The sequence below is a fragment of the Lissotriton helveticus genome, chromosome 1_1 (assembly GCF_964261635.1).
Source record: "Lissotriton helveticus chromosome 1_1, aLisHel1.1, whole genome shotgun sequence".
NCBI classification, from domain to species: domain Eukaryota; kingdom Metazoa; phylum Chordata; class Amphibia; order Caudata; family Salamandridae; genus Lissotriton; species Lissotriton helveticus.
In genome coordinates, this window is record NC_136057.1 from 376,623,232 (window position 1) to 376,645,090 (window position 21,859).

Here is a 21,859-nt window from a genome sequence, read left to right on the forward strand (position 1 = left end):
CCTTACCACGGTAAACCCCTACCATTTCCTAATCCCACCAAACAACCTTTCAACCAAATACCCTTTCCCATCCCTAAACCCTAAAAATATCTTTAAAACCCTATACCCCTGCCCATCCCTAAACCGTTACTGCTCTATACCCTTACCTACTCCTAAACCCTAAAATACTCTTATCTCTCTATACTCACCCTATATCCATTGCCCATCCCTATATTAGACATATATATACAACACACACACACATATATATATATATATATATATATATATATATACACACACACACATATATAAATGCGCACATATACAAATACAAAAACAACAAATGATGGACAGAATGCAGAACAATGTCATACATTCACCCCAGTACAGAGATCTGGGCCTAAATCCATCCTTTTTTTGCACTCCACACCACCCCAGGTCAGACATGGCTATATGCAAATCAGCCTTGACCCTGTGCCTCATGGGAACAGTCCAGCCCGAACTGCCAAGCCATGTCTTTCCTGGACCGGAATCAAGCATCCAAGGACCGGTTTCTGGCTATCAGCCTTCATCAGCCTGGATAGCTTGACTCCAGTGGTGTGGAGAGCATGGGACTCACGTCTGAGCATGCCCATCCCACTCGGGGTGACAAATGCAAAAACAACAAATGATGGACAGAATGCAGAACAATGTCATACATTCACCCCAGTACAGAGATCTGGGCCTAAATCTATCGTTTTTTTGCACTCCACACCACCTCAGGTCAGACATGGCTATATGCAAATCAGCCTTGACCCTGTGCCTCATGGGAACAGTCCAACCCATACATACACACACACACACACACACACACACACACACACACACACACACACACATATTATATATATATATATATATATATATATAGATATATATATACATATATATATACACATGCACACACACACACATATATAAATGCGCACATATACAAATATACACACATAAATACACATCACAACTGCAGGCAATATGGTCCTGATCCATTGTTTTCTACATTATTTTTATATTTCAGTACATATTATTTATGTTCCTATTTAAAAAATACATATATATATTTTTTTTTAGATATTTAGGTGTATTACTTAACCCCTAAAAATCCTTAATCTGAAGCACATTCATACCAAAGCCCAACACAATCTTAAACTCCCAAAAACCTATCACACCTAATCCAAACAAACCTATATGTGCTTCAACACAATCACTTAGGCAATTCTTTATCCTGTGCTTTGATTTCCCGATTGTCTTACAGTATTCTTAGTATATTTGTATAATTTAGATTTTAATCTCAACCTGTAACTTTTTCCCACTGCCCATTAATAGTTTAGCTAACTTTCTGTTTCAATTCCCCAGGCTTTCAATGATAGACGGAAAAATTAAGTTTTAGGAATACTCAAATTCTTCTCATGCGTTATGTTCACTTCCAGTTAAAAAGAACACACCATAAGTCATAGCTAAATGACAAGAAGAATCTACAGCCAGTTCTTCCCCTGCCACATGTACTTACTTTTCTGTCAGAGAAATGACCTTATCCTGGTCCCTCTGGTGTTGCACCTGTGCCTCCTCGATGCGGATACGCCGATCCTCCAACAGACCCTCTACCTGCTCTTTGGACAGACGAGTTTGCTCTTCTAGTTGAGCCTGTAGTGCTTCCACCTGAACAGGAATCCAATAGTTCACAGTGTTGAATCAACAGTATTTTGCTCAAATTAAGATACTTAATAAAAGCCAATGATCTTATTTCAGAGACAGTTAACAATGTTCTCGAAGGTAGAGGGAAAATGAGCTGACACAGACAGAGGCCCTTCTAAGTGATTTTATATGTTTATTAAACAATAGAATTTGGGTATGGGATATGTCAGGCGTCTTCCAATGTCAGAAGCAGAATTTCAAATTTCAAGTAGATTCTCCCTAAAAGGGATTGCTAGAGGAAAGGCGGATCCCTGTATTACCATCGGTGGATGACTTTGCTTTTTTTAAATACTATAGTACATGTGTTTAGGATGCTCTTTTCTTTGTTTACTTCTTCAATACTTTTCCCCTGCGGTCAAGATGATTTGAAATCTTTGGAAGCTTGTTAGTTTAAAATTACTAGTGGACTTGCAGCTGAGGAACATTTTTGGTATGATATAAAGCAGACTTCATCTATAAAAAAAATTGTTAACTGGGACAACAACAGATCTATAGAGAAAGAGTTTAGCTCAGTGATAGCGTTTACCTGCAGTAAAAGTGTTTGATTGTCTTTCTGGAATTGGTTAGGGCTTGATGGCTTCTCCCCTTTCGCAGATGGTTTGGATGTGGTCCTTTTTGTTCCTGCTACAAAACGATTGGTTCTATAAAATACATGCAACAACAAAACTGCAAGCACTCCAATTTGGTAGACAGATATGCTTAAAAAAGGTTATATGATCAGTCGTTCCATAGAAGGACTATCCTTATGGAGTTGTATATTGAACATAGCTGTGATGAACAATAGTTACTTACCTGTAATCTGTGGTTCTCCAGTATTGGTGTCTTTCATAGATTCCCATGCCTGAATCATTCCCCGTCGTTGGAGTGGGAGTCCCACGGTACATAAAAAAGCAATAATATGCAATAATATCCTTAGAAAACTTGGTTATAACCAACCAGGAAGTAAAGTAGCCCAAGCTACAATAGAAAAAACTTCCACACTCATGACTATCCTAGTCATTTTGTATAGCCCAAACTGCAGCCAATCAGGCGACAGCACCCACCAGAAAGTCCTCTCCAGAGACTCAGGCTCTCAGATTTTCTCGCACAGGAGGTAAGGTAAAAATCAACCTAGCCTATGAGCCTCTGAAGGGAGGTGGGCGGGTTGCATGTGAATCTATGAAAGACACCAATACTGGAGAACCACAGATTACAGGTAAGTAACTATTGTTCTTCTCCAGTATTGGGGTGTCTTTCCTAAATTCACATGCCTGAATCAGAGTAGATAGCAGTATATAATAATGCTTGGAAGACGCTATCTGTAGCATAAGTTTGTGTATATGAAAAACACAATCATATAATAAAATGCCTCATTCCTAAAAGCATGAGAATTTGCAGTTACAAAGAATGTACATAATAATAGGCATGAAGCAAGCGTCTGGAAAGCAGTAAAGAGGAGGAGGGAAAACAGAGGCTCACCTAATCTGAAAAGATTACGCAGATCTGCTTGAACCACTGAAGCATCAGTGTCGCTGGCTGCATCCAAACAATAGTGCTGTGAAAGTATGTCTGCTGGACCAGGTTGCTGCTCTGCAGATTTGCTGAAGAGGAACACCAGCGAAAAGAGCAGTCGAGGAAGACACAGCTCTTGTAGAATGAGCCCTTGGAGTTGGCTGTAAAGGTCTTCCTGCTTGTATATGGCAAAAGTCAATAGCAGCAGAGATCCATCTAGCTATGGTTTGTTTAGACACTGCATGTGCTTGTCGTATCTTTCCATAAGCGATGAACAATTGATCGGATTTGCGTATTTCAGAGGTCCTTTGTAAATAGAACTTTAAACATCTCCTGATGTAAAGTGTATGCAATGCTCTTTCCGCAGGGGATTGCGGATTAGGAAAAAAGGTCCTTAAGATGACTGGCTCGTTCAGGTGAAAGTCCGAAGGCAAATTTTGGGTTTGTACGCAGCACTACTGAATTAGACTTGAACTGTAAGAAAGGAGGATGGACAGTGAAAGCCTGGACATAATTGACTCTTCTCGATGAAGTCAAAGCCAACAAAAGATCCACTTTTCAAGTTAGGAATTTTAAATCCACTCTGTGAATTGGTTCAAAAGGATGGCGCATAAGCTGCGCTAACACTATATTGAGATGCATGATGGAGGTGGATGACGCACCGGAGGAAACATTCTGAAAAGTCCTTTAAAAGAACTGCTGTATTATTCTTGAAGAGTAAAGAGAGGTGGACCCATCTTGACGCTACCTCGAAATGGCTGCTAAGAAAACCTTTAGTGTTGCATGAGATAAACCTGACCTTGCCAGGTGTAAGAAAAAAGGCAATATCTGATCCGGCGTTGCTTGAAAAGGATGAATCCCAGCTGATTGACACCAGATACAGAACCTTTTCCATTGAAGTCTGTACGTTTTGATCGTAGCAGGTGCTCTTCGATTGGCTAGTACCTCCTTACAATCCGCAGAGATATTCAGATGGGAGAATTCAAGGTACTCAGGCGCCAAGCCGCTAATTTCAGAGAAGCCGGGTCCGGATGGTAAATCTGACCATTCTGAATGGAGAGGAGATTCGGTACTGGTCGAAACTGTGTTGGATCGCACTCTGAGAGGAGAAGGAGCTCGGTGAACCAGTACTGGCGAGGCCATCTGGGGGCGATGAGAATCAGGCGACACGGCTCTTACTTCATCTTCTGGAGGACTCTGGGAACCAACGGTATCGGAGGAAAGGCGTAGGCATATATTTGAGACCAGTTGATCAAAAACGCATTCCCCTGAGAATCTTTATGGGGATGCCAGCTTGCAAAGAACAGGCATTTGCTGTTTTTCTTGGTCGCAAAGAAGTCTAGATCGGGATGACCCCACGGCTGGAAAATCCGATCCACCGTTGGTTGATGAAGTTCCCATTCGTGAGTGGACACAGTTGATCTGCTGAGGGTGTCCGCAAGAATGTTTGCAGTTCCCGGTACATGAACAGCCAAAAGATTGATTCTGTTTTGTATCGCCCATGGCCATATCTCCTGGGCTTCTTGAGATAGACGAACCAACCGAGTTCCTCCCTGTTTGTTCAAATAATGCATGCTTGTAGTATTGTCTGCGCGAACCAATACCGTGGCCCCTTGAATGATTGCGCGAAAAGACTTGAGGGCTAGGAAGATGGCTCTTAGCTCCAATAGATTGATGTGCCAGACCTTCTGTTGAGGGCTCCATTTCCCACTGACCGTCAGCCCTTGAAGATGTGCCCCCCAACCCTCGAGGGATGCGTCTGTGGTGATTTTGAAGTTTGGCGCGTCTTAAGGGAACGCGCAACCCATCTGTAAATTTCTCTCCTGAATCCACCAGAGAAGAGCCTCTCGGATGCGAGGGGTGACTCGAATGAGATCTTCGAATGAGCCGGAGACCTGCAGCCATTGTAGGTTGAGTTCTTCCTGAAGAGGCCTCATCCTGAGGCGGCAATTCGGTATCAAAGGAATGCAAGAAGAAACCATTCACAGAAAAGAGTTGAACTGCCGTACTGAAACTGAACTTTTTGATAGTAAAATCCGGGCCATGTCTTGTATTTTCCTTTGCCTCTCGTCCGATACGAAAGCTCGGACCAGTTGTGTGTCCAAGGTTGCTCGCAAGAAAGCTTGTCTTTGGGACGGTTACAGTTGTGACTTGCTGAGATTGATGGAGAGACCCTGTGACTGGAAGAGAGACAGACACCGTTGGACATGGTTGTCTGTGTTTGCGTAAGAACTCGCCTTGATAAGGCAATCGTCAAAGTAGGGAAATATTTGTATTCCCTCCAGCCGGAGGTGTGCTGCTACTGGGGCTAGGACCTTCGTAAACACTCTGGGTGCTGAACGTAGTCCAAAAGGTAGAAGCTTGAATTGAAAATCCCTGCCAGCCACTCTGAAACGCAGGAACTTCCTGTGACGGGGTAAAATGGGAATGTGGAAATACGCATCTTGAAGGTCCAAGGTGGCCATGTACTCTCCCGCCGAAAGAAGATGCAGTATTTCTTGGGGTGAAAGCATCCAAAACGATAGTTTTTTCAAGTATTTGTTGAGGGCACGAAGGTCTAGAATTGGACGCCATTACCCGGATTTCTTCCTTATTAGAAAGAATCTGGAATAGAATCCTGTTCCTCTCTGAACCGGAAGGACCTTTTCGATTGCTCCTTTTCTTAACATCAAATTGATCTGGGAAAACAACTCCTTGAGATGAGCTGGAGGTGGGCCCTTTCGGGGAACGTTTGGAGGAAATGTTTCGAAGGCATTGCCCTTGGCTAAAATGTCCAAGAACCACCTGTCAGACGTTATTGAGGACCATTTTGAGTAACATTTTGAGACTCTTACTCTAATTTTTATGTGGGAATGCGGCAGTAGCGGTGGCAGGTGATGAAACTCATTGCCATTTATTTGAATCCTTTCCGCGGTAGGCAGGCTTTCTTTTATTTTGGGAATAATTTGTGTTGCGCTGGCCGTAAGACTGGAAACGTTGGGATTGGTAACGTTGATTCCCTTGTCTGTAGGAAGATTGCCAACTATAACCTCCTCTAGTATTGGATGATCCAAGCCCTCTCGCACCCCGAAAGGGCGGTTTCCGAAATTGTAAGGTGCCAAGGAACCTGGCTGTTTCCGTGTCTTTTTTAATTGTCTGCAAAGGCTTACTCTACCTGCGGGCCAAACAAAAATTCCCTGTCGAAAGGCAAGTCCAATACCTTAGCTTGCACTTCCTGGCGAAACGAAGTCGCTTTTAGCCAGCCTTGTCTGCGTAGGACAGCAGCCCCTGCCAACTGTCTGAATCCAGTCGAAGCCACATCAACTGCAGGATCTATAATCTCTGCCAAGATTCTCTCACCCTCCTGCAGTATTTTCAGAGCTTCTGCTTTGGAAGGTTCTTGAAGCATGTTGATATACGGCGAAATGTCAGACCACATTTGCCGGTCGTACCTGCCGAGGATGGCTAAAGAATTGGCAGCCCCAACTGTAGTTGCTGCCATTGTAAAATTGCAAAAAACACAGTTGATGGACAGAATGTAGAACAATGTCATACATTCACCCCAGTACAAGGATCTGGGCTTAAATCCATCGTTTTTTTTGCACTCCACACCACCCTGGGTTAGACACTGGCTATATGCAAATCAGCTCTGACCATGTGCCTCATGGGGACAGTCCAGTCCGAACTACCAAGCCATGTCTTTCCCAGACCGGAATCAAGCATCCAAGTACCGGTTTCTGGCTATCAGCCTTCATCAGCCTGGATAGCTTGACTCCAGTGGTGTGGAGAGCCTGGGACTCACGTCTGAGCATACCCAGCCCACTCGGGGAGAAAATTGCAAAAAACACAGTTGATGGACAGAATGTAGAACAATGTCATACATTCACCCCAGTACAAGGATCTGGGCCTTTGTAGACACTCGTTTTCCAATAGCATCCAGACGCCTGCCGTCTCTATCCGGTGGGGCTGCGATTGGGGAGGAAGGATTTCTCGACCGCTTCTGTGCAGCCTGTACGATCACTGAATCTAACTTTGTGTGTCCTATAAGGCAAGCTGGGGACTGGAGGGATAGATGCAGGAGTGAACATCACTTTAAGTCCCTCTTTCCAGATGAACTCAATAATTGGTATTGACTTAGTCTGCTTCCTTGGCTGGTCCTTGAAATCATAGAGGAAGCATTCCTCTTGTGTAGTTTCCATCGGAATAAGGAAACGTTTTGCAGCTCTTTCCATCAGCAGGTGGAAACCTCCAATATCCACTGGAGGTGAATCTGCAGTAACTGGAGGTGAAGGAGAAGGTGCTTGGACCTGATAATCTTCCCAATCCGAGAACAAAGAACTGTCATCAACTTTACCCTCTTCTCTCTCCTCTTCGTCAGATGATTGAGAAGCGACAGGCGAAGGAGACCTTGGAGACCTGATATCAGACGTGGACGCTTGCACCACAGGCGTAGAAGGCACAGAGTCCGCTAACTCAGGTGGTGGAAAACGCCTGTATTAAGCATGTGCTGTAGGTTCGTTAGTAATGCCACTGGTATCTGAGCTGTGGGGACATTAGTAATGGGTGATGTCACCTGCTCAGGCGAAGGCTGATCATCTTGATCTTCTTCTTCTTGGTACATGATCAACAATTCCGAAGGGCTTGTTGCTGCTCCAAACCTTTCATCCAAGTCAGAATCTTCCTCACTATCCTCAGAGTCCAGCAACTTGTCAGGGACCTGTAAGGGTGATAGGCGTAATGGAGATAAAGGTTCTCGTCCAGAACCGCGTCTCTGAAGCAAGGAAGCAAGGAAGGCTTCGGCGTTGATGTAAAAGCCGTAGATGGTGACCAAAACTGTATGGTGGTACATGTAGACAGTTGCGGCGTCGACAGAGGAATCGTCGCCGGGCTCGTCGACGGAGGCATGGATCCTGACGATGATAAGGTCGTCGTCGACGATAAAGTCGTCTTCGTCGACGAGGAAGGTTTAGTCGACGTTGGAACCTTCGTCGACGTTGGAACCTTCGTCGACGTTGGAACCTTCGTCGACGTTGGAACCTTCGTCGACGTTGGAACCTTCGTCGACGTTGGAACCTTCGTCGACGTTGGAACCTTCGTCGACGTTGGAACCTTCGTCGACGTTGGAACCTTCGTCGACGTTGGAACCTTCGTCGACGTTGGAACCTTCGTCGACGTTGGAACCTTCGTCGACGTTGGAACCTTCGTCGACGTTGGAACCTTCGTCGACGTTGGAACCTTCGTCGACGTTGGAACCTTCGTCGACGTTGGATCCTTCGTCGACGTTGGATCCTTCGTCGACGTTGGAACCTTCATAGACGTTGGAACCTTCATAGACGATGGAACCTTCATAGACGATGGAACCTTCGTCGACGATGGAACCTTCGTCGACGATGGAACCTTCGTCGACGATGGAACCTTCGTCGACGATGGAACCTTCGTCGACGAGCTAGTCGACGACGGAAGGGTCGTCGACGACGATGGAACCTTCGTCGGGGGCGTTGACGATGAAGCTGTCGTCAACGGTATCTTTTTAAGCTTGGCCGTCGACGGGGCACTGACAATGGCAGTCGATTCTCTCGTCGATGAGATAGGCTTGGCTGAGACATAGACCATCGTCGACGGAGAAGACACTGTCGACATGATCATCTCAGGTTTAGGAGAAGAGAAAGTTACCGTAGACGTAGATGTAGCGTCGACGGAGATCTTCGTCGACGAGGGGGTCGTCGATGGCGCAGTCGACGACGGGGCCTTCTTCTGAGGTAAAGTCTTCTCAGAAGTTGGTTTCTGAGGTAAATTCTTGGTCGCTCTTCTCAGGGGTGTGGATGGCAAAAGTTTGCTCTTAGCAGGGGGAGTAGCCTTAGAGGTAGAAGGCCTCTCAGACCCCTTAGAACATTGTTGCTTCTTCACAATCTTGGCCCCAGGAGAAGAGAAGATAACAACTCTTCAGCAGCTCTTTCTAGAAGCTGTAGTAGACCCAGAGGCAATACTGCCTACCTCAGAAACAGGATTATCTTGATCCTTAAGCTTTTGTAGCCACAAAAGCAAGCGGCCCTCCCTGTCCCAGAGGGTCTTCTGAGGGAAGGTCCTACATATCTTGCAGTCCTTCACCTGATGGTCCGGGTACAGGCAGTAAATGCACTTCTTGTGGGGATCTTCAGAGAAAAGCCGGAGCTTACTACAAGACTCACGAGGCCTGAATATAGATTTCTTTGAGGAAGACATCCTGAAATCAAGGAATCTTGAAGGAAAAAGAGAAGTACTGAGCAGAGCTCAGGGAGACTCCCTTCACACGACGTGCGGTAGAAAATCTGAGAGCCTGAGCCTCTGGAGAGGACTTTCTGGTGGGTGCTGTCACCTGATTGGCTGCAGTTTGGGCTATACAAAATGACTAGTATAGTCATGCGTGTGGAAGTTTTTTCTATTGTAGCTTGGGCTACTTTACTTCCTGGTTGGTTATAACCAAGTTTTCTAAGGATATTATTGCATATTATTACTTTATGTACCGTGGGACTCCCACTCAGACGACGGGGAATGATTCAGGCATGTGAACCTATGAAAGACACCCCAATACTGGAGAATTGGCATTACTGAAAAACAAGATCCTTGATGGAGCGGGATGAACTAAGGTTTAATTTGCACAACTTGTTTGTAGGGTGCCTCTATAGCTGTCAAAAATTATTTACTCTTAAAACTGCACTTGTATATCCCTATACACGTGTGAATACAGCTTCTCAAAAGCTGTGCACTCAAGTTTTAAACGGAACTTTCTAAATTAACTGATCATCACTTCATAATATCTATCTAGTGAATGCAAGCACTGTAGAGTAGCCTGGGTAGCTTGCTTTAGAAAATCTGTATGACAAAATAACATATCTATTACCTACACTATATCTGAATAAGCTGTCCGCTGAAAACAATGCATATTGTAATGGCGTAGGATGCATAACATTGGGATGGATTATTGTTTCCACCTAAAATGGTACAAAGTCTAAACCTGTAATGGGGGGCTAAATATGAGGGATCCAAATTTAGGATAAGATAGCGGTCAAGAGGAGTGCTTGTTCAAGCAGCGATAGGATTTTTGGACCCTGCTTTAATTAGGGGTCTCGAGTGCCTTTGCAGGAGAATGTCCACAAGGCAGCAACCAAGGTCTGAAAGAAGCTTCTAATCCTGTGGGAAACAAAAAGATTGACATTAACCACAGACCTTCAATGGAGGAGCTGATCTGTTCTGCCTTCATGTACTAGCGCTGTCTTTCTGAGGTGCGAGCATGTTAAAAGGGGTTACAGCTCTGTATCCCTCAATGTGACATTGCTGAGGGATGAGTAAGTAAATAAGTATCCAATAAGACAAGCAGTTGCTTTTGGATACTCCCTTTGATGGAAAGAGGCAATTGGTGCCTATAAAAGACAAGAGGTCAAATTGCAAATGAGGTTAGGGGAGAAATTCCTATTGTCCTGTGCCCAAGGCAGATTTTTCTGGGGTCATGGAGAACACGTTTCCTGTTTATTTTGTCAATGTATTCATTCATTCATTCATTTGTAGTGTTCAGTAGATTAATTTCTAGGCTTCATTGGAAAGAAAGCCTTTCAAAGCACCTCCCTATTGTCGTCGTCCCCCCACTCCTGATTAGTTTCAATAGCTCCTTAGAGTGATGCAGCAACAAATGATTGAAGTCAATGGCAGTCCAGCATGGATTGCCAATGTACTTCGAGGCCAAAGTGAAATAGGGCAAGCCATCTGATCTTCTAGTCAAAAGCTCCTTTACGATACATGCAGTCAAGGACATTAATTTGATATATCAACATGCACAGTCAATTGAAACTCAGCGGATCTCATTTCTACCAAAAAGACCTCAAAAGGCACATGGAAGAGATGCAGGTCAAAGAATACCTGGAGGTGAACTGTTGAAACAAATAAGAAGACTCTGAACCATAGCTGGGAAACCATACAGAAATCAGTCCAAGAAAGACAAACAGAAGTAAAGGTCCTTTGTTGCTATCCTACATGCCAGTCAGCACACCGGACAGTAAGTAAACAAGTATCCAACAAGAGCAGTTGCTTTTGGATATGCTCTTGGGGGGAAAGAGGACATTGGTGCCTTTCAAAGACAAGTGGCTCAAAATGCAAACGAGGCCAGGGGAGAAATTCCTATTGTCCTGGGCCCAAAGCATGTTATGTGGGACCATGGACATCATATTTCATGTTTATTCTGTGCAGTGGACGAAAAGGCCTAGATCTGTATAGAACAAGACCTTTGGCTGCCAGTTTGAAGTACCACAGTATGGATTAGAAATTAGAGGATTGTCCGCAACTAAGGCAAGATTTGGATCCATGGGTATTAAGTTGTTCAAACGTGTATGTGTGGTTCACCAATACAAATCCTTTACAACCAGGTGTAGTGCTCTGAATGCAATGCATTGAGTTCAACGTGCATTACTGACAGTGATTTTTGTATAAACATGTAAGCATGTTTGAAAAAAGTAACACTGTGGGGCTACGCATAATGCTCCCAAAATGCTCCCTGATTATATGAAAATAAAGGCAGAGGCCTGAAAACAATATTGGCAACTGTTTCCTTTCAAATTGAAAGACACAAATAAATACTGCAACTTGTACATAAATGTTTTGCTAAACTATTCTGCAACTTTACCCGCCAAACATACAAATAGAGCGCGCCGACGCCAGGCGCCCCACTCACGATTGGCTCCTGAGGCGAAAAGCCGGGAGCGGGGACAAACTTCACTTTTAATCATTTTGGTGTGATATTGTGTTTTTAACTGTTATCCCCACCTACCTGTACCTTTGGCTTCTCAGAAACAGCGCTACTCGCTGCAACGACTCCCTTCCTTTGGCCGCCATTCCCGAGGGCGAGGCGAGACACGCCCCCTCGGCTGGCCACGCCCCCCCGCCAAACATACAAATAGAGCGCGCCGACGCCAGGCGCCCCACTCACGATTGGCTCCTGAGGCGAAAAGCCGGGAGCGGGGACAAACTTCACTTTTAATCATTTTGGTGTGATATTGTGTTTTTAACTGTTATCCCCACCTACCTGTACCTTTGGCTTCTCAGAAACAGCGCTACTCGCTGCAACGACTCCCTTCCTTTGGCCGCCATTCCCGAGGGCGGGGCGAGACACGCCCCCTCGGCTGGCCACGCCCCCCCGCCAAACATACAAATAGAGCGCGCCGACGCCAGGCGCCCCACTCACGATTGGCTCCTGAGGCGAAAAGCCGGGAGCGGGGACAAACTTCACTTTTAATCATTTTGGTGTGATATTGTGTTTTTAACTGTTATCCCCACCTACCTGTACCTTTGGCTTCTCAGAAACAGCGCTACTCGCTGCAACAACTCCCTTCCTTTGGTCGCCATTCCCGAGGGCGAGGCGAGACACGCCCCCTCAGCTGGCCACGCCCCCCCACCCCAACCTCCCGACCCAGCGGCATAAAGCATGTGTCTTGGTAGGAAGCGCAGCGGACGAGCGCAGCGGGCGCGACGTTTGCGCGCCAAAGGCGCGCCTAAGGCAAGCCCGTCTGCGCCCGTCCGCGGCCGGACGGGGCTAGGGGCACGACTCCATGCCAATTTCATCTCTTACTCCTCTGAGGAGCTTAGTGCCCTCCAGGGCCACTTGCCACTCTCGGACTTCGTCCGTAGGCATATTACTTCCCTAGGGATTGCACCCTCTCCCACTCCTACTCTGCCGCTCTCTCCGCCCGTCCGTCCCCCACAATGCCCTCTCCCACCCGGCCCTTCCCCTCCTGCTCCGTCACTATCCATCCTCTTGCTTAATACCAGGTCAGCGGTCAAGCACCATCATGAGCTCTTTGTCTTGCTTGATTCTGAGAAGCCTGACTTACTGCTCTTGACCGAAACCTGGTTTTGTGACTCTTCCCTTCCCGCTCTCTTGGCTATCCTCCCCCCCCTCCTATGTGGCCTTACGCGCTGACCGTCCAGCAGGTAGGGTTGGCGGTGGAGTGGCGATAATTGTTCGGTCGGAACAAAATTTTCAACCCATCCCCTCTCCCCCCATCCCCTCCACTGAATTCCTTACTGTTCGCTCCCTTGCCCTCTCCCCTCCTATCACCTGTCTCCTAATGTACCGTCCTCCCCAGTCTTTGCCTCTGTTCTTGCCGGCTTTTCAAGACCTACTGGCCAACATGGTGGTCAACTATGCATCGGTCTTGGTACTAGGGGATTTCAACTACTGGCCCTCAGACCCTTCTGAGTGTACAGCCTCGAAAGAATTCACAGAGACTCTCACATCTTTAAATTTTACACCACATATCTCTGTTCCCACTCACTCACGTGGTCACATTCTTGACCAGGTTTGGTCACTTAATCTTCCAGTGTCCCCGGTGACGGTCTCCCCCTGTTCTTGGTCCGACCATGCCCTTATTTCCTTCTCCGTCTCTCTCAACCCGATATCCAAAGTCCCCAGCGCCAAAAATACCTGGGCGCGGAACTGGAACAGAGTTGACTTTCCCACCCTGACGTCTCACCTTCAGAATTCTACCCCGTCTCTTTCTGGTCTCTCTTCCGACTCCCAAGCCAACACTATTAACACCTGGTTGGCTGGAGGCTGTGACTCAGTGGCTCCCCTGCGTCGCATCTCTGTCCGGCGACCAAAGGAGTCTAACAGGTGGTTTAATGACCACCTAAAAGAACTAAAACTGTCCGCTCGACAGGCAGAAAGGCACTGGAAGAAAAATTACTGTCCCTCACTCAAATCCCTTTATCTGAAATCACTTGCCGACTACAAGATCGCAATCCTTGCCGCCAAAACCTCTTACTTCTCAACATAAATAATGTCTGCCGAAAACAAACCTAGGGAGATCTTCGGCATAGTGCAGGATTTGGCTTACTCCGACAGGGCTTCACCTCAAATTCCCCCATCCCAGCCTCTATGTAATCAACTAAACACTTACTTCCTTGACAAGATCGCTACCATTAAAGCCAACATCCCCCCCCCTCGTCAGCCTATGTCGACCCTTCTCCTCCTACTGTTCAAAACCTTCTCACCTCCATCCCCCCCCTCACTGAAGAGGTATTCCTGGACTTACTCCCCAAAGTAAAGTCAGGTTCTCCGGCAGACATCTGTCCGGCGCGAATCCTCCAACGAATCTACTCCTCTTGTCCTGAACTCCCCATTACCTTTCTTAACAGCTCCCTAGCGCAGGGAGTAGTGACCCCTACGCTCAAATCAGCCACCATAGTGCCCATCCTAAAAAAGCCTGGCGCTGATCCATCCATCTCAGCCAACTACCGCCCCATCTCCCTGCTGCCCTATTTGGGCAAGGTGCTGGAACGTTATGTCACCACGGTACTCAGCACCCATGTTGAGGCCAATGGGGGATTGGCTTCCCGCCAGGCTGGCTTTCGACCTAGGCACTCGACTGAATCAGTCGTGGTATCAGTCCTGGACAACCTCAGGAAGGGCATGGACCATAACAAACACCAGGCCCTGGTACTCCTCGATCTCTCGGCCGCATTTGACACGGTAGACCATACCATCTTACTGTCCCGTGTCAAGGCGGCTGGAATTGAGGGAGCAGCCCTGGTGTGGCTTTCCTCCTTCCTGAGGGCCCGCACTCAGGCGGTCCGGCTCGGAGATTTCACAACCACCCCACTCCCCGTCACGTGTGGTGTCCCTCAGGGTTCTTCCCTGTCCCCCTACTATTCAATCTTTACATCTTCCCCCTCATCTTCGCTCTTCAACAGCTGAAGGTCACCGTGTTTAACTACGCGGATGACCTCCAGCTCATATTTGACCTATCCTCTTCTCCCCTCTCTGTCTCCAGCTTCCAGCACACCATGACATTCATCAGGGACTGGATGAACCACAACCATCTCAAGTTGAATCCGGACAAAACCGAGTTGGTTCTTACCGGAGGTCCGTCCAGTCCCTGGAACTCTCTCTTTTGGCCCCCCACCTTTGGTCCCGCCCCCACTCCTTCTACCACGGTCAAAACACTGGGGGTTAAAATGAACAATCAGCTTACCCTCCACTCTCAAATCAGTTCCGTAGTCTCCTCCTGTTTCCTCACCCTCCGAACTATCCGCACTGTCGCTCGCTTCTTCTCCCCCCAGGCACTCAAAATGATCATGGCCGCTTTAGTCATATCACGACTGGATTACGCCAACGCCCTCTACAACGGCATACCAGCATACAGTCTAAGGAGGCTACAGGTGGTCCAAAACCAAGCCGCCCGGCTGGTTTTTGGTCTCCCACGCTACCACCACTCCACACCCCTCCTCAGGGAGCTTCATCGGCTCCCGATCAAGGAACGTTCTCTGTTCAAAACCGCCTGCATGGTATTCCAGGCTCGTCAAGGCACCGCACCCGCTTTCATCTCCTCACTAATAAAAGAATACGTTCCCTCTAGACAACTTCGTTCCTCCTCCAAGTCCCTCCTCCAAATCCCACGCTTTAGACGCAAAAAGTGGGGCGGGTCCAACTTTTCCACCTTGGCCCCCACTTTCTGGAACTCCCTTCCAGACTACTTACGTGCGTCTACCCACTATGCATCCTTCCGCAAGGAACTAAAAACGTTTCTTTTTAAACAGGCATTCCCTGAGTAATCCTCCTTCCCCGGCTCTTATACCGGGCTCCACTTTTGTCTCTGTAGCCAATCCCCCTCCACTAGCGCCAAGAAACCGTTCGGTGCACGCTGCGCTTTATAAATGTTTTAAATTAGAAATTAGAAATTAGAACTTTAGACATAATTTTTGAAGTATCATTTAGTAAAAGGAGCAGAATGCATACCAGTAGTTAAAATAAACGAATAATAACGTTGAATCAGTGTAAAACATTATGGGCAACTTTAAAATAAAGTAGGGGTCCAATTATTAAAGAAAGTTACAGAAGTTCATCCAGCAGCAGCTCCTTTTCAGGGGCTTCAGGGTGCAGCCCCATGCCTCCTGTGAGGCTGAGGCCCCTGAGAATGTTTCTATTTAGCAGTGTTGATGAAAGCACCAGTTTCGTGCTTTCTTAAACACTTCCGGAGCACAGGTCGGCCCTCTTTGCCCTGTCTCCAGACTCCTGATGAAGAGTGTGTGTGTGTGTGTTGGGGGGTTGGGGACAGGGGGGATAAGGCATGTTACAGCTACCTCAGCTGTTAAAACAACACTTTGTACTTGAATGTCTGGACTGCGCATGTCTGAGGGACATAGTTCAACTATGATCCATTTTATTTAGCAGATATACAGCGCGTGCCTCAGGCAGCACAGTATCTCTGCTAAAATGTGTCTGTCAGGGCTCACATTGGTGCGACCCTGAAGCCAATGAAAAACCACACAGAGCAGCAGGGTCAGGATCCCTAGCACTATCCTAGCTTCCTATTGGCTTTGCTTCCAGTCTCATCAAGAAGCTGGGAGAGGGATTGAGGTAGGTGGTGTTCTTTTCCAATCTGCCCATTGCTGCTCAGTCGGGCTCCTCGTTGGGAATCATGGCTTGCTGATTCTAATGCCCAGCCCCAGATTCCTACTCTGCCTCTGCCATGGAGCAGCTGAGTTGCCCGCTAAGTAATCAGGTTAAGTAAAAATATATTTCTCTATATAATGTGTTTGAGAGTAATTACTATTGATTGACAAAGTGTGAGTGTGTTTAGGAGTGTCAATGTGAGTGAAGGAGAGTGAGAATCTGCAATGCATTCGTTGGAGAGAACTTCCACATTAAGATCTTTTGCCAAAAATAAGCTGGATGCCTCAAACACCAAACATTTGATGTCCAAACAGAGAACAAATATTCTAATGTTAAATACAGACATTCCCAATGCAATCAAACCACACAAGAAGCAAGCAAGACCTATTGTCATTTCTGATAAGAAAAAACAAAGCTGCTAAATAAGAAAATGGAGTTAAACCATACAGCTCCAATCAAAATCAAGCATGATGTATTTTCTGTCCTTACTTGATGATGGGTTGGAATATAGGACTGGAGAAAGGATCGCTCTAAAGTAGGAAGGGCTGAATGCGGGGGCATAAAGAGGAAATCCGAAATCACTGCAATTCTGATTAGAGAGAGTACTGCACAGGAATAGAGAGAGAAAAAGAGGAAAAGGGAGGGGTGACCAGCATGGAAAGCCAGGCAGGACTAGGAGAGCAAATCTGATTGGAGGTTCTGTCCCCGTATTTCTTATGGGATACGGACTAGCTCAGGAGCATGAATGGCAAATTATTTAAAGCCACTGCTATTTATCATGCACAGGCTGTGCATATAGTAGCTCTCTGTGAACTCCTAATTCTCTGTTGAGAACAGGACTGGATATTGGTGAACCAGTTTCCACCCTTTACTCCTATCCAAAGATCCAGAGAAGTGCTAAACTGTGGTGTAGGGGTTTCAGGCCTCATACCATGTAGTCTGAACAGAAATAACCTTTGGCCGCCAATAAGTATCTAACCACTGGAGTCAAAACATGATTATAAACAAAAAACGTATGCCAGAAATATCGCAACATATGTACGTTTTTTTTTTTTTTTTAATACTTTCTTGCTGTGGCTGGGAAACTGTTGCTTCGATTTGTAAAGTACTGGCAGCTTTTTAAAATAAAAAAAATGCATCAACAAAGGTGTTCCGTCATATCACTAGTCATTCGCTAATAGCAATGAAAGATACTTTCACAGGTCTTTCGTACCGGTCTTGGAGGTTCGTTGGTCTTTCCTTTCATATGGATCACCTGCTTGTATAATTCGCTGAGGAATGGTAACCTGTAGAAGCAAACACAATGTAATGCAGCATACCAATCTTTTAAAGCCTATTGAGCCAATGACATTTGATGAATGTTCCAGCACCAGTGGGAGGAATGAGCACGAATTTAGAAAACCGACTTACTCACTGTGTTCAAATTTCACTTTAGAATGCATAAAATGCTGCAAAAATGTTTACATTAGAAAATGACTTGTGGGCAAAAAGGGTAAACGCGTAATGTTTAGGATCCTAGTAATAAACTGTGAAAATATATTAGTTAAATCACATATGGAATTGAGAATGCTCTTGAATGTTTGTAAATGAATGAGTTAAAAAAGTTTTTGCACAAGGCAACCATTTCTTAACATGTATATTAAAGGGATGTATGACATTACAACGCATGCTTTTACATCGCATGCTTTTACAACGCGGTTTTTACAACGCATACCATTTTCAAAGCTTTATTCGACATTTGTCATAAAAGCATTTCCTCCCTATCCACTATACAAATAAATACTACATCTAAAAAGTTAGATTAAAATACATTATTAAACATTTGACAGTCGAAAAACACTATGCAGTTAAAACTACTTGCTTATTTCATAAAAATCAAGTAAAACAATTTCAGTTTATCTCATTAGTTACCAAAGTGCGGGTGCGAATTGTCCAGGCCCAACCAAGAAATTTTGCTACAGCAATTGCAAAGAGCGGCGAGCAGTCTGATTCTAGTATTCTGAGAGCAGTCGATTCGCTCCGAGTGCCAATATTTAGACAAACTGGGCGTAACCATTTCCGTTGTGGATTGGCGTATAAGGGGCAACAGAACAATAGGTGGGAGATATGCTCCGTTTGGTCTTTACAAAAATAGCAGTACTCGTCCCGCGGTGGGATCCAATGCTTCTTGAAAGCATTTACCGGCAGTGTTCCTACTCGGAATTGGAAGTATAACTTCCTGTCTCGTGGGCTTTCAATTATGTCCCAATAGGTTTCACATACTGGTACCATTTTAATATCCAGAAACCGGGCAGAAAGTTTAGCTATTTTCCCAGTACAGTAAATTGTGGAGTACACCATCCCCCAATACATTTCTTTCAGTTTTGCTTTTGTCGGAAAGCAGCCCACATCCCTGTTGCACCAAAGGTGGTCCAAATTTAGTTTTACCAGTAGGCCCCGGAGATCTTTCAACCAAACAATACAGTGGAACCGATCAGACTTAACATCTAACAATGCATCGGCGTAATGAGCCAGCTCAGGGGTCACTATCAGTCGTCTCCAATACAACAATGGCCGTAATCGGGCAATATCATCAATACTTTTCCTACCCAGGTCTAACTTCAATGGAATTATGGGTGTACTTTGTGGTACCATTGTTAACCCTCGCAAAAATTTATTTTCCGCTACAACCAAGTCCTCCAGGTTTGATAAGCCCCAAAGTTCAGAACCATACAAACATGCGCTCAAGACCTTCATATTGTAAATTTCGAGAGCACAGTTTATAGGCTTTGTCAAGGAGGCTTTATGTTTCATGGCCACCACGCCTGATAACTGGCTGAACTTAAGTATTGCGGTATTAATGTGCGATTTCCATTTCATGTTGTTTTGGAGAATTATTCCTAAATAGGAAAAATCTTTCACTTCCTCAAGGGGGGTACCCTTGTACTTGATTACACCTTTAAATGTAGACTGCCGGTTCAAACACATAAATTTTGTCTTGGTTGTGTTCAACTCAAGGCCCGACTATCACAATAATCACCAAATAAGTTAACAGCCTTTTGAAGGCCACTCGGTGTGCGGGAAAGGATAAGCGTATCATCCGCAAACATGAGGACGGGGACATGTGAGCCAGCTAAGATTGGGGCATCGTTAGGCGATTTTTTCAGATATTCCACAATACCATTGATATAAATGGAAAATAATGTAGGGGCCAGAACGCACCCTTGCCGTACCCCTCGTTCTACTGGAAATGAATCGGTCACTTCTCCTTGTGCTCCCCACCGAATTTTGGCGTAATTATTTTCATGGAGACGCACCAGGAGGGTGAGCAATTCCGGACTTAAACCTACTTCAACCAAAGTTTTCCACAGCTTTTCTCGTGGCACCAGGTCAAAGGCTGATTTTAAGTCCACGAATACGGCATATAAAGTGCAGTTTTTCAAGGTTACATTTCTCCAGTAGATAGCGAGGAAGTAGAATACCTGGTCTATTGAGCTAGTCAGTGGGCGGAACCCCGCTTGGTATGGCGACAGAATATGGTTTTCCTCAATCCATGACTGAAGTTTATTCTGGACTAGTCGGCCCATCAGCTTCTGTGCTGTGTCTATCAAGCTGATCGGTCTATAATTTTTAGTAAGGGATTTATCGCCTTTTTTAAAGACGGGAATTATTTCAGCTCCTTTCCAGGTGGGGGGACATCTCCTCCCATAGCCACTGCATTCGCCAGCCATGTAAAGTACAAACACCATGATTTCCTATCTGTTAGAAAGAGATCTGCCGGGATACCATCCATTCCAGGTGCTCTTCCCCCCGTTCTACAATCCAAAGCAATGTTGACATCATTTTCATTGAATACTTTTTGTGTATAATAAACAGTTGGGGGGGGGGGGGACTCAGTGAATTGTGTTTTGCTGCAGGCATACTGTGGCTCGAAAAACTGGATCCATTTGTCTTTTTCCACGTGATTTTGGGGTTGAGGAGCTGCCCCTCCCCTATCCCATTTTACCGTGGACCAAAACAACTTAGAGTCCCTAGCTGCACATGCATGCTTCAGCTCACGCCAGTGTTCCTCGTCCCATCGTCTCTTAGCTTGCTTTTGGGTTAATCTATATAGGTCCCTCGCTTTCCTGACTGCGTCAGCCTTTCCATTTCTTAATTCGCTGCTCAAGTTTTGTCTTGCCAATCTACAACTCTTATCATACCAGCTCTGTTTCGGTGGGTGTATTTTACTCATACTTCGATTTACAGTTTGTAAGAACAAACCCTTCAATTTGCCAAATAATTTTTTGTGGGCCTCTACCATGTAGGCCTGGAAATCCGGGTTCCCAATGTAGAGTTTAATACTATTTATTTCACTAACCACCGATCTCTTCAGCTCGTCTAGCTTCCCTGCATCTTCTAAAAACTTTCCCCATTTCAGGTGTCGCTGGTTATTTGAGCATACTAGATCCTTAGTCACCATATTATCCCTGCTATTTTGTACCATGCTCCCCTGGTGTGTGTGGAGGGTCATGCACAAGGGATTGTGATCGCTTTCCAGTCTTGGCTCCACGACCATATCTATCAGTTTACTCCATTCCCTTATGTCTAATAAGAAATAGTCTATTCTACTAGCTGCCCGGCCATTATCAAATGTGTTATTTCCATTTCTATCAGAGGGTGTACGCCCATTTACAGCTCTTAAACCTCCTGCCAGGCATAGGCTTTTCACTTGGATAGCTACAGTACTCCAACTTTTGATTGTAGGCACCTCAAGCTGGGGAATATCCCATTTGCTATCTTCCTCTTGATATAATTCCCTGTCCTCCTCCCCCAAGGGCTGAAAGGTGGAATTAATGTCTCCGCCTACTATGATGTGTGGCTTCGGAGGTAACAGCTCTAGTTCACATTCTAAGGCAGACACCACATCCGAAGATTTCCCACGACCAACCCCCCTGGCGTATATGTTAAAGAGGGCAAGCTCCTGACCATTATCCCATCTAATGTCAAGCCCTAAGATATCATTTGTTGGTAAGGATCTTTTTTTTATTGTACAGTTCAATGACTGACGTATCCATGTTAATAGGCCTCCCGAGGGTCGGCCAGTTTGTTTTTTTGTTGCAGGGATACAAAATGTTATATACCCCTGTCGGAATATTGGATTCAATGACCATGTTTCTTGTAACATTATGATATCAAAAGGGTTAATGAACTCGCACCATTCTGGAGTTGCCATTTTATTTGCTACACCTGCGACGTTCCATGACATAAAACTCAGGATTGATTTATCCTGGT

The 21,859-nt window shown here is 45.6% G+C and overlaps 1 protein-coding gene across 1 annotated transcript in view; it reads right to left on the reverse strand.

Moving 5' to 3' along the window:
* CCDC77 (coiled-coil domain containing 77) overlaps nucleotides 1-21,859 on the reverse strand; it is a 280,750-nt gene that overhangs the window by 122,609 nt on the left and 136,282 nt on the right. The window contains exons 6-8 of the mRNA XM_078673707.1: nucleotides 17,820-17,892; nucleotides 2,243-2,340; nucleotides 1,532-1,680 (exon numbers count right to left, since the gene is read on the reverse strand). Of these exons, the coding sequence (XP_078529833.1) occupies nucleotides 1,532-1,680; nucleotides 2,243-2,340; nucleotides 17,820-17,892 (320 nt within the window). The remainder of the gene's footprint in view (nucleotides 1-1,531; nucleotides 1,681-2,242; nucleotides 2,341-17,819; nucleotides 17,893-21,859) is intronic.